This window comes from Dendrobates tinctorius, unplaced genomic scaffold (assembly GCF_039654945.1).
Source record: "Dendrobates tinctorius isolate UK_male_01 unplaced genomic scaffold, ASM3965494v1 ptg000177l, whole genome shotgun sequence".
Lineage (NCBI taxonomy): Eukaryota > Metazoa > Chordata > Amphibia > Anura > Dendrobatidae > Dendrobates > Dendrobates tinctorius.
The window spans coordinates 3,183,595-3,200,245 of NW_027361844.1; the positions used below are offsets into that span (position 1 = coordinate 3,183,595).

At 48.8% G+C, this 16,651-nt stretch overlaps 1 protein-coding gene across 2 annotated transcripts in view; it reads left to right on the plus strand.

Annotated features, from left to right (window-relative positions):
* LOC141054230 (queuosine 5'-phosphate N-glycosylase/hydrolase-like) overlaps positions 1 to 16,651 on the plus strand; it is an 85,567-nt gene that overhangs the window by 60,207 nt on the left and 8,709 nt on the right. For both annotated transcript variants that reach the window (XM_073551466.1, XM_073551467.1), the window contains exon 3: positions 6,420 to 6,679. In XM_073551466.1, coding sequence (XP_073407567.1) covers positions 6,420 to 6,679 — 260 coding nt within the window. The remainder of the gene's footprint in view (positions 1 to 6,419; positions 6,680 to 16,651) is intronic.

Consider the following 16,651-nt stretch of genomic DNA (forward strand, 5'->3'; position numbering starts at 1 on the left):
ACGACTGCTGGGACCAGACGGCCGGCTCAGGGGGACACTATGGGAGTGTCTGACAACCAGAGACAAGCAGGAAACCAAGACAAGAGGTAAGTGCAAGGTATCTTCATTAAGATCTTCAGGATCACATTCAGTGCAAACGTGAAAACAAGCAAAACGTGCAAGGTGTGCGCGTGGGCATGCCAAGGTCCATAGCATAGTACGTGCCAGGTGGCACGCCTAGGTACAGGTAAAGGCACAATGTCATCGGACTCTGGACCGCTGGCGACGATCGACATGATCAAGGCATCAGGCTGCGAACATCAGCTCCGGACATCAGGCCGCAGTCATCCAGCTTACGATCTCTGGCAGCGATCGGCAGGTTCTGGGCATCCAGCAGGCAAACCAGGGTTCAGGCAAGGAGGCACGACAGATATCCAGGCATGGTGCGTGTTAGGGAACACGCCAAGGTCCAAGGCTAAGTGCAAGGCAAGATGCGTGTGTAGGGGACACGCCAGGGTTCAAAGCGAGGTGCAAAGTAAGATGCGTGTGTAGGGGAAACGCCAGGGTTCAAAGCGAGAAAGGGTGCGTGTGTAAAGACACGCCAGAGCACAAGGTACAAGACAGAGTGCGTGTGTAGAGACACGCCAAAGCACAAGGTACAAGACAGACTACGTGTGTAGAGACACGCCAAGGTCAGGGTTCAAGGCAGGGTGCGTGCTAGGAGCCACGCCAGGGTCCAAGGCAGGGTGCGTGCTAGGAGCCACGCCAGGGTTCAGAGCAGGACGCGTGCTAGGAGCCATGCGGGACGCACACCTCGCTGGCCAGTGCACACGGCTGTACACAAACACGAGGCACTTACCACGGCACAGGAGACGGCCAAGGGGAACCCACGCCGGGGTTCAAGGCAAGGACAAGGCCAGCACGAGGCACGACCTTGGCACAGGAGGCGGGCAAAGGAACCTTTGTGCTAGGAGCCACGCCAGGTTCAGGGCAAGGTGCGTGCTAGGAGCCACGCCAGGTTCAGGGCAAGGTGCGTGCTAGGAGCCACGCCAGGTTCAGGGCAGGGTGCGTGCTAGGAGCCACGCCAGGTTCAGGGCAGGGTGCGTGCTAGGAGCCACGCCGGGGTTCAAGGCAAGGTGCGTGCTAGGAGCCACGCCGGGGTTCAAGGCAAGGTGCGTGCTAGGAGCCACGCCAAGGTTCAAGGAAGGGCTGCGTGCTAGGAGCCACGCAGGAGGCACGCCACATCGGCCAGTGCACACGGCTGTACACAAACACGAGACACTTACCACGGCACAGGAGACGGCCAAGGGGAACCCACGCCGGGCTTCAAGGCAAGGACAAGGCAAGGAACAAGGCACGGAACAAGGTATGGAACTCGGAGCGGAACATAGGCAGAAACAGCCAGGTCAGAGCGAGGACAGAGTCTAGCAGAGGAGCATAGGCAGAAGCCCAGAGCCGGGCCAAGGGAAGACCTTGGGACTAGACTTGGAAATGTGCAAGAGAGCACCATAGGACAGAGTTCGGAAAACCAGGCAGAAACGAGAACATGAGAAGTACTACAAGGCACAGAATAGCAAAGACCAGACATGGCAAAACAGGTAAGGCAGAGAACAGAGGAAGGACTCCAAGTCAAAGAATAGCTAAGGCAAGACATAGCAAAACAGACTAAGACAGAGAGCAGCAGAAAGACTACAAGGCAAAGCAAGGCAAAGACAAACATGGCACGAGAGACATCACAAGACATGGCACAAGATAAGAGACGGAATACGAGCACGGAGCGTGTGCAGAGAAGCACTACAGAGCAAAGTGCAAGGGCACAGAATAGAGGGAGCAACCCCACAGACCAAGAGCCATGCAGGGAAGCAACACAATAATCAGGCCCTGAGCAAAGAAAGGGCTGGTCTGATATAGGGCACAGCACCTCCTCTTCCGGGTCAGGACCAGGGGAGAACTTCCTAGTTCAGATGCTCCAGGATCACAGAGCGTAGTCACATGATCAGGGTTTCAGACATGACGAGATGATCACCGAACCAGACAGTGCAGGATCCTAGGAAGGACACATGATCAGGGATTCTAGACAAGACGAGTTGATTGCAGAACCAGACAGTGCAGGATCCTAGGAAAGGTCACATGATCAGAGTTTCAGACATGACGAGCTGATTGCAGAACCAGACAGTGCAGGATCTTAGAAAACGTCACATGATCAAGGTTTCAGACATGACGAGATGATTGCAGAACCAGACAGTGCAGGATCCTAGGAAACGTCACATGATCAGGGATTCTAGACATGACGAGAAGATCACAGAAGGCAAAGCAGAAACAGGCATCTTGCAGCTCAGCAGACATGAGGTGAGTGTGCACACTGCTCTAGGGAACAAGCAGGATAGCAGACACAAGGTGCGTGTGCACACCGCTGCAGGGGTTCATGAGGCAAAACAGACATGGTGGACGTGACAATCAGCTCAGGGCCATCAGTATATATTAGTCATCCTGGATTATGCCACACGCTATCCTGAGGCCATTCCCCTGAGAAACTCCTCCGCGAAGAATATAGCCCACGAGCTGGTCCATGTGTTTTCCCGAACGGGTTTGCCGAAGGAGATCCTGACCGACCAGGGGACACCTTTTATGAGCAAGCTGATGAGGGAATTGTGCAGTCTTGCAAATCTCCCAGTTGAGGACTTCAGTGTATCATCCGCAGTCAGATGGCCTTGTTGAGAGGTTTAACAAGACACTGAAGAGCATGCTGAGAAAAGTCATAGAGAAAGATGGTAGAGACTGGGATTGTCTCTTACCGTATTTACTGTTTTCTATCCGTGAAGTTCCCCAGGCCTCCACGGGGTTCTCGCCATTCGAGCTTCTGTACGGCCGGCATACGCGAAGTCTCCTAGATATAGCCAAGGAAACCTGGGAAGCTGAAGTCACACCCCACAAACGCATCATTGAGCATGTGGCACTGATGCAGCAGAGGGTTGCGAAGGTGATGCCCATTGTTAAAGAACATCTCCGCCAGGCACAAGAGGCCCAGGCCAGGGTCTACAACCGGTCAGCCAGAGTGAGGTGGTTCAATCCGGGAGACCGAGTTCTCGTGCCAATCCCGACGGTGGAGGGTAAGTTCTTGGCCAAGTGGCAAGGGCCATATGAGGTGGTGGAGAAGCTGGGAGACGTAAACTACAAGATCCACCAACCCGGAAGAGGAAAGCCATACCAGGTTTACCATGTTAACCTCATCAAGCCGTGGCAAGATAGAGAGCCAGCGGTAACTCCGTGCTTGCTGGGCAACCTAGAAGGGGAGGTTGGAGCGGTTACCATAGCGGAGACGCTATCGAAGGCCCAGAAACAGCAGTGCCGGGAGTTACTCCAGAAAAACAGGGACCTGTTCTCAGAGTTGCCGGGGTGCACAAAGGTGGTGGAGCACGAAGTTCTGACCGAGCCACATGTGCGGGTGAGCGTGAAACCGTATCGTATTCCTGAGGCCCGGCGAGAGGTAATCTCCAAGGAGGTGCAGCGTATGTTGAAACTCGGGGTCATTGAGGAATCCTAGAGCGGCTGGTCGAGCCCGATTGTCCTGGTCCCAAAACCTGATGGTGAATGGAGGTTCTGCAACGATTACTGGAAGCTGAATGAGGTCTCCAAGTTCGACGCTTATCCCATGCCACGCGTTGATGAGCTCATCGAGAGACTTGGACCTGCCAGGTACATAACCACTTTGGATCTGACAAAGGGATACTGGCAGATCCCCATGGCACAGGAAGCCAAGCAGAAGACAGCATTCTCCACACCAGACGGGTGCTTCCAGTATGTCGTCCGGATGCCGTTAGGCCTGCAGGAAGCTCCGGCAACCTTCCAGAGGGCTATGGAAATAGAATCCTTGCACCTCATAAGCTATACGCTGCCGCGTACCTGGATGATATCATCTTTACCCCGGACTGGGAGTCTCCCCTAGAAAAGGTCCAAGCAGTGTTTGACGCTCTAAGGAAGGCGGGGTTTACAATAAACCCGAAAAAGTGTGCCTTGGGTAAGGAGGAAGCCAAGTACCTCAGATATGTAGTGGGGCGTGGCGAGATCAAACCCCAAATCAATAAAGTGGAGGCAATTCAAACATGGCCGAGACCCCTGTCAAAGAAGCAAGTTAAAGCCTTCCTGGGGATTGTGGATATTACAGGAGGTTCATCCCAAACTTCGCCACAATGGCTGCACCTTTAACTGATCTGCTTAAGGGGACAAAGTCAGTGATGGTCAGCTGGTCCGAAGAAGCAGAGTCAGCCGTCCAAGAAATGAAGGGAGCTCTTTGTAAGCAACCCGTTTTGGTGGCCCCAGACTTTAAAAAAGAGTTCATCCTTCAGACAGACGCCTCAGATGTCGGGGTAGGTGCAGTCCTCTCCTAGGAGATACATGGGGAGGAGCATCCTGTCCTCTACCTGAGTAGGAAGCTATCTTCTTGCGAAAAGAATTACTCAGTCGTAGAGAAGGAGTGTTTGGCCATAAAGTGGGCAGTGGATACGTTACGGTACTATCCGGAGGGACGCAAGTTTAGATTAATATCTGACCATGCCCCACTCAGGTGGATGAGGGAAACAAAGGGTAAGAATGCTTGGGTCACCCGCTGGTTCTTAGCCCTGCAAGACTTCAACTTCCATGTAGAGCATAGGGCCGGGAAACTATATGGTAATGCCGATGCCCTCTCAAGAATCCTTTGCCTGGTAGGTGAAAGTGCCAAGCCCCATGGCTTTAGGCAGAGGGGGGAGGTATGTGGTATGGCAAAGGGCTGTGCAGTCGATGGGAGATATGTGTCTCATAAATGGCTTGTCTCCATAATGTAAAGCATAACAGATATTGCTGTGCTGTTATTGTTTTGCAAGGACCTGTGGTGAGGTCACAGTCACATGACCAGTCAGCTGCTGGGTTCGTGGGTGTGGCTACACCCTTATAATGTGGCCTGCTCCTGAACCAGGTAGCTGTATGTGGGGAGGACTACACCTCCCATGTGTGCTGAGACTCCCGGTCTGAGTCTGAAACCACAAACGTTTATGTTTTGTTTGCCTAAGCTAGAGGCTATTTTTGGTGAAACGCTGATTTATGGTTTATGACACAAATAAACCTCATGAACTTTGGAAGCACCTGTCTCATGATTGTCTCCCGCTGCACCTGAGCGAGTCACATCCCTACAATGTTTTATAATATATAAGCCGTTGTTCTTTGTATATGCTTGGGGGATTACGCATATACTATCCGTATATTAATAAGAATGTTTATGCTCTGTACAATGTTCATAACCACAAGCAAATATGTATGCTGTATATTACATCCTTTTCTTGTTTCGAGTTTAATAAACGAATTTAAAAAAAACAGAAATGAACATTTTATTTACAATTATTTAATCTGTCCAATTTCTTTTGGTCCCTTTAAAAACAGGGTGACACGTTAAGGAGCTGAAACACGTAAACCCTTCATCGAATTTTAATGTGGATACCCTTAAATGAAAGCTGAAAGTCTGAACTTCAACTGCATCTGAATTGTTTTGTTTAAAATTCATTGTGGTAATGTCTAGAACCAAAATTAGAAAAATGTTGTCTCGGGTCCATATATATTTGGACAAACTGTATCAGCTGAAAACTCTTTTGGGCGACTGGCTCCTTACATTTTATGATCTAACGATAAGTGATATTTGTATACATCATTGACATGAAATGGTAAGTGGACCCCTCTCTGCTTTTTTTTTTTCCTGCTCTATACTAATGAGGGGCAAATACCCTGAAACAGGCTCTATGTAGATGAGTTTGTGGATTGGTATTTATCTCTGGTCATGTTGGAAGACTCATTAAATACTCAGACATTGACTTATAGGGTAGCCACCTCTCCTAGGTGGGAATTCAAAATGGGGAAATTTGTGGTAATATTTCTACATGTTTAATAATTTTTGGGAGACTATTATAATGTATTGTAATGTAATGCATTTGGAAGGCCATAAAAATGTGTTGGCTAACTTTTAAAATTGGTCCACATTTAGGCTGTGTCCACACACGGCGGTTTTTGCTGCGGTTTTCACTATAAAACCGCTAAAAATAAGCTTCCCAGTCATTTCTATGCATTTTGCACTTTTTGTGCACATTGATGCGTTTTTTACCGCGAAAAAAAAACGCATCGCGGTAAAAAAAATGCAGCATGCAAATTAATTTTGGGGATTTTTTCGCGGTTTTGGCTTCTTCCATGCGGTTTGAAACCGCTGCGGAAAAAAAATGCATCAAAACCGCTCAAAAAACGTGCAAAAACCGCCGCGGAAAAATAGGTGTGGTTTCTGGGAAGGGATTCAGGTTTTTAAGCAGAAATTTTCTGCAACGTGTGCACTTAGCCTAACTGTACCCTCACACAAACTTATTATCTCTGGCACAGCATTTTCAACAAATTTATTCTGTTAAATCCCATCCTTTTATCTTCAGGAATACCCCTCACGACTGCTTCTTATTATTCCAACATAACCATGAACCAGCTGAAACATGTGCTGCGCAGTGACTCTGATTTCCCTATCCCAATGATCGAGGAACGTCTAGAGATCCTTCACCAGACTGGGAAGATTCTCCTGGAGAAGTTTGATGGCTCCTTTCTAAACTGCGTGAAAATGAGTGAGAGAAGTGCAGTGAAACTAATGCAGTTGGTCGTAGAGAATTTCCCATCCTATCGGGATGAAGGGATCTTCCAGGTTAAAAAAATACTTTATTGTTGTTTTAAATGTAGCTCAACCTAAAGGGAAGCAATCATCAGTCACTAAACTTTTGCTTAAATCAGGTTTGTCTTAAATGGGATACAAAATAGTAAAAAATAGAAATCTTGTCATTTCCACACTGAACACTGATTTGTTTTTAGCAAAGCAAAACATAGGCAATAGCCGGAATGTATAGACTCTGACCCTATATTTTATATTGAGGCATCTAATGAGTGTGTGCAAAGGTCATTGTAATGAGATGGGAAACGGGGTCAGCGATGACATCACCTATTGTGATTGGTGGCTCCTGTGTCATCAGTTGTGTACAGAGGTGTTGTCTGTCATTGTAAGCGTGCCCCTAATGATAAGGACCTTTATTGTAAACTTTTCTAGAAAGGAGAGGAAGTATGAGTCCAAAACACCCTAGGGGCCACTGTGAAGGTTGCAGGATTACTAATTTACTTTAATAAATATTGTGATATAACAAAAATTCTAAGAATTTATTTAAAACATACATGCAAGACAAAAACCTGACTGAAAATATAAGTAATTTTCCAATGATACCTTAGTATATAGCATTTTACGACTTCAAGGATAAATTCACAAGCAACGGAAATTTACGGAAAGTTTTTTTTCTCATTAATGTACACTTTGCACCCCATCTTGACTGCAAAAAAAATGTAGAAATTTTTGCAAATTTATTAAAAAAGAAAAACTGAAATATCACATGGTCATAAGTATTCAGACCCTTTGCTCAGTATTGAGTAGAAGCACCCTTTTGAGCTAGTACAGTCTTCTTGGGAATGATGCTACAAATTTTTCAAACCTGGATTTGGGGATCCTCTGCCATTCTTCCTTGCAGATCCTCTCCAGTTCCGTCAGATTGGATGGTAAATGTTGGTGGACAGCCATTTTCAGGTCTCTCCAGAGGGGAGGTGGCGCCAGCACTCTCTGGCTCTTATAGAATCCGGGTGCACCTGTCTAATGTGTCCCTGACCAATTACCAAGAGGCCTCTAGTATTTAGGGCATCTCCACCCCGTGGTAGCTGCCTGTGCAATGTCTTTACTCAGTTAGTGTCTTGCTGCTGAGTTGCCAGGTCCTGTTCTGTGTTTCGCCTTCTCTGGAGGCATAATTCCTAGCTTTGCCTTGTACCTGTCTTTCCGCCTTCCAGGAGGCAGAATATCCTGGTCCCTGTGCTATTGCTCCCTGCCTTGTCTGGTACCTATCCTCTCTGTCCACCAGGAGGCAGTATATCCTGGCCCCTGTGTCTTTGGTCCTGTAAGGTGTCTCACACCATTACCTTGTCTGAACTCTGTCCTACCTCTGTCAGTCTGTCTGTCAGTCTCCTTATCTGTGACTCTTTTCTCTGCTGTGTCTATCCTTGTGTCCTCTCCGTCTGCGTCTCTGCCTGCTTCGTACTCTTGCGGCTCTGCTTATTCTCCACACTTGCAGCTCTGCCTGCTCCATACTCCTGTGGTTCTGCCTGTTATCCGCACGCCTGTGGTTCTGCCTGTGCTCCGCACTTCTGTGGTTCTACCTGTGCTCTGCACTCCTGTGGTTCTGCCTCTTCTCCGCACTCCTGTGGTTCTGCCTGTTCTCCGCATTCCTGCGTTTCATCCTGTGTTCCGCATTCCTGCGGTTCTGCCTGTGTTCCGCATTCCTGCGGTTCTGCCTGTGCTCCGCACTCCTGCGGTTCTGCCTGTGCTCCGCACTCCTGCGGTTCTGCCTGTGCTCCGCACTCCTGCGGTTCTGCCTGTGCTCCGCACTCCTGCGGTTCTGCCTGTGCTCCGCACTCCTGCGGTTCTGCTTTGTTCTGCTTCTGCTGCAGAACCTCTTGCTATCTGCAGCTCTTCTCCGCAGCCTTGCGGTTCTCCTCCAAGTATGAACAGGTCCAAACCTGTTCCTTCATACAACCACTCCTTCCTGCCAGTACCTGTACCTGCACCTCCTGTGTGAACAGGTCCAAACCTGTTCCCGTCATACTCCACTCCTTCCTGCTAGTACCTGTACCTGCACCTCCTGTGTGAACAGGCCTCTATCCCCTACACCACTCCTTCCTGCCCATGTCCCTGGGTCTCAGCCGTGCCCGCCTGCCAGTGTCTCTGTCGTGCCCGCCTACCAGAGTATCAGCCATGCTCCCCTCCCTGTCTGTCAGTCACATCTGTTCTAACGTTCTGTCCCCCCCCCAGTGGGATCAGCAGCCACAGCCAGACACTACCCTGGAGTGGCACCTGGCAGCTACCTGCCGCACAAGCCTGACCTCACCATCAGAGAATTCAGAGAAGACCAAGGTAGCTGCATTAGTTACGCCCCTTCCATGTAGTCTGGTTTGTGGCACAGTGGGTCCACAACACCCTGGCTCACACCCACCAGTCAGGGCGTGAGCATGACAATAGTATGATGCTGCCACAACCATCATGTTTCACTGTTGGGATTGTATTGGGCAGGTGATGAGCAGTGCTTGGTTTTCTCCACACATACTGCTTAGAATTATCACCAAAAAGGTCTATCTTCATATCATAAGACCAGAGAATCTTATTTCTCATAGTCTGGGAGTCCTTCATGTGTTTTTTAGCAAACACTTTGCAGGCTTTCATATGTCTTGCACTGAGGAGAGGCTTCTGTCGGGCCACTCTGCCATAAAGGCCCAACTGGTGGAGGGCTGCAGTGATACTTGGCTTTGTGGAACTTTCTCGCATCTGCCTACTGCATCTGTGGAGCTCAGCCACAGTGATCTTTAGATTCTTTTTTACCTCTCTCACCAAGGCTCTTAGTTTGGCTGGACTGCCAGGTCTAGGAAGACTTCTGGTGGTCCCAAACTTCTTCCATTTAAGAATTGTGGAGGCCACTGTGCTTTTAGGAACGTTGAGTACTGCAGAAATTCTTCTCTAACCTTGGCCAGATGTGTGCCTTGCCACAGTTCTGTCTCTGAGCTCCTTGGTCAGTTCCTTTGACCTCATGATTCTCATTTGGTCTGACATTCACTGTGAGCTGTGAGGTCTTAAGGGCCTGTCACACTAAGCGATATCGCTAGCAATATCGCTATAACGTCACTGGTTTTTGTGATGTTATAGCGATATTGCTAGCGATATCGCTATGTCTGATACTTACCTCCGACCGCTCCCCCGCTGGTTATCGCTGATCGCGCGAGAACGTCCTGGACCGTTTCTTGTCGTTGGCTTCCTGCTGTGCTTCCTGCTGTGGAGACGAGCGACGCGTGGACGCGGGCGGGAGGACGTCAGGATCGCCTCGTCTGACAGGTAAGTAGCGACCCCCGACCCCTGCGATGTCGCTGGTGAGATCTGCCTGTGTGGCAGCTCACTAGCGACCATTTAGCGATGCACCAGCGATCCTGACCGCGTGATATCGCTGGTCGGGATCGCTGGTGCATCGCTAAGTGTGACAATACCTTTATATAGACAGGTGTGTGCCTTTGCATATCAAGTCCTATCAGTTTTTAATTAAACACGGCTCGACTGCAATGAAGGAGTAGAACCATCTTAAGGAGGATCATAAGGAAATGGCTTAAAGGGAATCTGTCACCTCATTTTTCCCCTATTAGCTACGGCCACCGCCATCCGGGGCTGGCTTATCTACAGCATTCTGTAATGCTGTAGATAAGCCCCCGATGTAACCTGAAAGATAAGAAAAACGAGTTGTATTGTACTCACCCGGGGGGCGGTCCAGTCTGATGGGTGTCGCTGTCCGATGCCTCCCATCTTCATGTGATGACATCCTTTTCCTTGCTTCTGTCGCAGCTTCTGCGCCTGGGCGTAGATGTGAGGCGCCGGACCAGGATCTGTGACACCCATCGGACCGGACCGCCCCCCCCGGTTGAGTATAATATAGCTTGTTTTTCTTATCTTTCAGGTTACATCAGGGGCTTATCTACAGCATTACAGAATGCTGAAGATAAGCCCCTGATGGCGGTGGCCACATCTCATAGGGGAAAAATGAGTTGACAGATTCCCTTTAAATATGAGTGTCTGAGCAAAAAGTCTGAATACTTATGACCAAGTGATATTTCAGTTTTTCTTTATTAATAAATTTGCAAAAATTTCTACATTTCTGTTTTTTTTTCAGTCAAGATGGGGTGCAGAGTGTACATTAATGGGGGAAAAAAATTAACTTTTTTGAATTTACCGAATGGCTGCAATGAAACAGAGTGAAAAATTTAAAGGGGTTTGAATACTTTCTGTACCCACTGTAAGTTTCAGCCATCTTTAATGCATGGCCAGTCCTAATGCATGGAAAATCTCAGAAATTGCTACAACAAATCTGTTGCGTGACTGTAACCTAAAGAGACATTTGTGTTTTAAATGAGATCATTTATTTGATGTCTGTAATGAATTTTCTGTAGTGTTCTACCTCTGGGTCTAATGTACCGTGGGAGATGTGGGTGTTCTGTCCAGAAAAAAGGTAGAAAAATGCGCCTGTGTTTGCAGCTAAGAGTTCCCAAAGTTTGTATTTTGTAGAGATGTTCACCACTTTTTAGACTTTAAAGCTTATCTGAACATACATGGCACCTTACAAAGAAAGGAAACTGCGATATGTGTAAAGAAATCTTTTATATATGTCACTAAACACTGGCCATCACCATTAACCACCTCGTCACCGTTCTTAAGGCCCCATTCGCATTAGACAGCTGTCAGCCGAATGTTCTTTTTGATCGATCGTTTGGCTGAGAACCATCTCTTCCATACACAGGAGCCTCATTCAGCAGAGTCCTCTTGTGTTCTCTATGAGAGCCACTGAAGGACATCTCAACGGTTCAAAATTGGACATGCCCGACTGACAATCAGTTGGCCGGCGTGAGTGTCGACTGAACCCATATATATCTGCAATTGCAGCTGACATTAGTCTAATTGGGGGGGTGTAGTGCAGCGGTATCCACACTGAGCAGTGATGAGGCAGTGACCCAACAAAGTTCAAAACAAAAGTCTCTTTAATGTCCAACTCGCAGCAAAACACAGCACACAATATCCTCCGGATCGCAGCCGGGGAACATATTCTCCAGATTGCAGCCAATAAACACGCCAGTCCACCTCGGATCACAAGCTGGGCACAGGACAGTCTACCTTTGAGACTGGTTGCCGTGGGTGTCAGGCCTTTCAGCTCTGCTTGCCTGTATTGCCTCACACAGGTGGAGCTCTACAGAGCCATCTGCTCTGCACTCCTGCAAACACCAAACTGACTCTGACACACCCAAACCCTTTACTGCAGGGCTCTTAACTGGACTTTGTGGCCATGGGCCGCATGGAAAACCCGGGCTGGGAATGAAACGGACTGCACCAGACTGTAGTCCGTTTCTAAACACAAAAGCCCAGAGCAGGTTTTCCCTAAATCTGTCTTGGACAGCCAGCATGTACAGGACCTATATTTACTTTTATACCCGATTGCAATCACAGCTACGCCTGGGACTGCAGTGCACTCCCATGGCTTCAATACGCCTCCGTGCGCAACCTGAGGGGAACACACAGCGCCCCCCCTACATGTGACACCGGTCAATGCCTCACAGGGGCATTACTCTCACTGTAAGATAACTAGCTGCAACAGGCGCCTCCCTCCTCTGTCCTGTCTACAGTAGGACACAAAAATCATGATGTCAAGCTGTTAATTACCTCAATCACCGCCCCCATGCCTGTTCAGTAGCCAAAAATAGAATATCCTGTAGACTAATATTAAGCCAATGCTACGTTTTATTTGCCTTTTATCCTTCTTTTCTAAGTAGTGGTCTTTTTATAGGTCTACACGTAAGCTATTTCCACTGTAGAAAGCATCATGGCTAATCCACTGCAGGTTTAAAAAAAAAAAAATGGTGAACCTCAACTGAAAAGGAGCTAATCCACAGCTCATTCTGAGTAAGAAGTTCACTGTTATAAAGAACATCCTGTGGATTTTAAAATGTGACACATTTTCATTACTTCACTCTGATATTTTCCTTGAGAAGTGAATGCCGTATAATATGTCGGCGAGCTCTCTCAGGATTTGGGCATAGAATACTATTCCTAGAGCCTGATGTTTTTACAATAGACCTTCCTGCAGTGCCTTATACCAAAACTCATTTCCTGTAGAGTGCTTTATATTTGACTGTAGTCTATAATCCCTTACATTCACAACCAGTTTACATTTGGTTTTTCACATTTTCTAAGTCCCAGAACTTTTTTTTTTTTCTTCTGCGGTTGGAGCTGTGTGTGGGTTTTTTTTATTGTCATCGTCTGTGGTGTATACGACTCTAACCACTTATTTCATTTTTTTGGGTGAGATAAAGTGGTATGGATCAATTAAATATTTGCATGATTAGAAAGATCAAGCAGTCACAGATGCAGCAATACCAAGTAATATGTTTGGTTTTTTTTGTTTTTTTTCCGGAATGGTAAAACGTGGGTTATTTTTAGTCAACCAAAGAGACTTTAACCTCTTTTTATCAACGCACTGCAAGAGTGTGTGTCACAATATATTTACACATTAGTGATCTCCTATAAAGCCCAACTATTGGGCATGGAAACATTGAGGCGATGGAGTCTTCAGGAGGTCCTTGGCTTAGATGGTAACATAGCCCAGATGTAACCACTTAATTGCCACAGTCGGTGATCAACAGAGTCAGAGGTTTAAATAGCAGAACACTATAGAGACACTTATCTGACATCCATCGTACAAGTAAAGCGGATGTCTTGAAAGAGTTAATGTGACATCTATCTGCACAAAAGCACCCTTATAACTCGTTTTTCACAAATACACTGTATAGGGATTCACTTTCTGTGGTAGGCATTATGCATTCAGACTTGGGTAGCGTTCAGACTCTTCTCACAGAGAGATTTCTGACCTGTGTCTCTCTTTATTGCCAAGACACATCCATTCTGATCAGATTCCCCTGCCTTATATGAACACCTAGCCTGTTTATATGAGGAGCTAGGATTTAACTCTAGCCTACCTGGCGTTGGTACATACCCTCTCCTCTGCCCAAAGCTGAGGGCAGGACATCATCTGCCAAGCCACCATGCTTACAGGGGGCCACTTTACCAAAACTGACTTTGTTAGGGGGCATGGCCAGTTCTTTATTGCCTTCTCTGAGACTATCCCCCTGTGGACCTCAGGAATTTTACAGGGCTTTAAATTGACCCAAGCGGGAGGCTTATGTTTGATGACACAAGTGTGACCTAGTACCTCCAAGAATCTGCCTCTATTTTATTCGGACTCCCATGACAGCACCACGAGAGAGGGGATCCGCCCTTTAGGAACAGGAAACCTACAGATACAAAAAGGGCGGCACCTCTCCCACGCATCAGTTGGTTTCCTGTTCCTGAAGGGACGGGATCCTACAGAAGACCAGGATCCCAGGCCGGCCGGCCGATACAGGTAGCGGGGGGGTCTCCTACCTCGGCCTGGTGCGGATCCCTGGAAGACGTCACGGTGGCCCAGGATGGGTAGCACGGCGGTGGCGTAGTCAGCAGGGAGCGGCGTCCGGAGGATGTCCGACTCCAGAATAAAGGCCGCCGCCGGTGAGTATATTCCCCCCCGGGGGCCCCCGGATCTGGCGGCGCTAGTGCGGTGGCCGGCGCGCTGCGGGGGGGCTGCGACCGGGGAGCGCGGTATTCCGAAGCTCCCGGGCGTCCCGCGTGACTTCCGGTCAGGCGGGGTCGCGGTGACGTCAGGGGGCGGGCGGAGGAGGTGCTTCCGGGTCGGCGGCGCCACTGCGCATGCGCGAGAAAAACAAGATGGCGGCGCCCATCGCAAACGCCGATGAGCGTCGGCTCTCCGACCGGCTGCGGCGCCAGCTGGGGAAGGGAGCCCGGTTAGGGGGGGAGGGGCGCGGCACGCATACTGCTGTCCGGAGGAGGGGTATAAAGGCAGGACCCTGGTAGGGTGCCTTGCCTTGGCCACATTACTGCGAGCAGTAATGGAGAGCGAGCAGCAGCAGCAGCAGCGGCGGCAACAGCAGCAAAGACTGCAGCAGCGACAAACATCCCTGCCGCCCCTGGATGACCTTCGGCAGGTCAAGCAGAAAAAGAAAGAGTCACGTGGCAGCGAACGTGCGGGACGAAGTGATCAGTCCAGCCATAAAAGCTCCTCTAAGCAGACAGGAGCATCGTCTGAGAAGAACCCCCCTCATCCTCCGGTACTTGATTGTGGCACTGGTAAGTGATCTTCGTGAAAGTTCACTCAGTGACGAGGCCCCCCCCTTCTGTGCTTTATTCTAGGGGAAGAAGGCTTCAGGTAAGGCTAAACACAGGGAATGCGCACTCTGTGCATGCCCATTACCGGACTCATGCCCTAAAAGATTGTGCCCCCCCTGTATTCAGCAGACAGTGGCGGAAGAGTCGCCCGCAGTAGCGGCGAGTTTGAGAGACATTGTTAGGGCGGAAATGAATGAAACCCTAAAGTCACTGTCCCAGCGGGAAACTATAAAGGGAGGGGTCCCGGTGGAGTCCGATTCCTCGGCAGAATGGAGGAGAAGTAGAGACTCCCAGGCTTCATCTCCCTCGTCCTCCTCAGGAGAAGAGGACTCTGGTCGGTTTTGTCTGCCTCTTGACCGGGTAGACAAGCTGGTCAAAGCAGTCAGAGGGACAATGGAAGTAGAGGAGCCTAAGCCCCAATTATCCATGCAGGATGTCATGTTCAGGGGGCTGGAGCAGAGGAAGCATAGAGTCTTCCCGTTAAATCAGAAGATCCAAGATCTAATCCACAGAGAGTGGAAAAAAACGGATAAAAGAGGGTCGCTACCACCAGCCCTCAAACGCAGATATCCCTTCGATGATCCGGCAGTAAATACTTGGGACAAGGCCCCCAAATTAGATGCGGCCATTGCAAAGGCATCGAAAAGATCCTCGCTGCCCTTTGAGGACATGGGATCCCTTAAAGATCCCCTAGACAGGAAGGCAGACACCTTCCTTAAGAATACTTGGGAGATGGCAGCCGGTTCCTTAAGACCAGCAGTGGCGTCAACATGCACAGCCAGGTCCATGATGGTCTGGTTGGACCAGTTGGAGTCACAATTAAAACAGGGTACGTCAAGACAAACAATTCTTGGGGCCCTACCAACAATCCAAGAGGGAGCAGCCTTCCTTGCAGATGCCTCGGCGGATGCAGTAAGAATGGCAGCCAGAGCAGCAGGTCTCTCTAATGCGGCTCGTAGAGCCCTGTGGCTAAAGTGCTGGCAGGGAGACATTCAAACCAGGGCGAAGCTTTGTACTATTCCGTGTGAGGGGGAATATTTGTTCGGCGCAGTCCTGGACGAACTGCTTGAGAAGGCTGGGGACGACAAGAAAAAATTTCCAAATCTCTGGCCTACATCCTACCGACGCCCATTTGGTAGAAGGAGATTCCGTCTGGGGAGAAGGCGCAATTCTTTGCCTACTAGAGACCGTCCCAGATGGGAAGATAGAAGGAGAAGAGGTACGGGCTACATGTTTGGACGCTCGTCTAGAGATCAAAAGAGACAAGATCAATGACTAGCAATTCCCGTGGGAGGTAGACTATCACCCTTTCTTCTGGCATGGTCACAGATTACAAATAGTGTCTGGGTGCGCAATGTAATATCCACCGGGCTTAGATTGGAGTTTACCCAGGTCCCGCGGGATACCTTTAAATCTACTCCGTTAAGATCTTCACCCCTCGAACAAACAGCTTTAGAAGCGGAGGTCTTGAGCCTATGCCAGAAAAACGTCCTGATAGAGGTTCCAGAAGCTGAGAGAGGAAGAGGGTTCTACTCTCCCTTATTCCTGATCCAAAAACCTGATAAGACATTTAGAACGATCATTAACTTACGTTTCCTTAATAAGTTTTTGGTAAACCGTACTTTTAAGATGGAGTCCAACAATACGACAATAAAAATATTGTTTAAAGGGTGTTTTATGGCAGTCATAGATTTGAAAGATGCGTACTATCATGTACCTATCCATGCAGACTTCCAGCAGTTCCTGAGGGTGGCGGTTTCAATAAACGGCACAGTCCGTCATTATCAATAT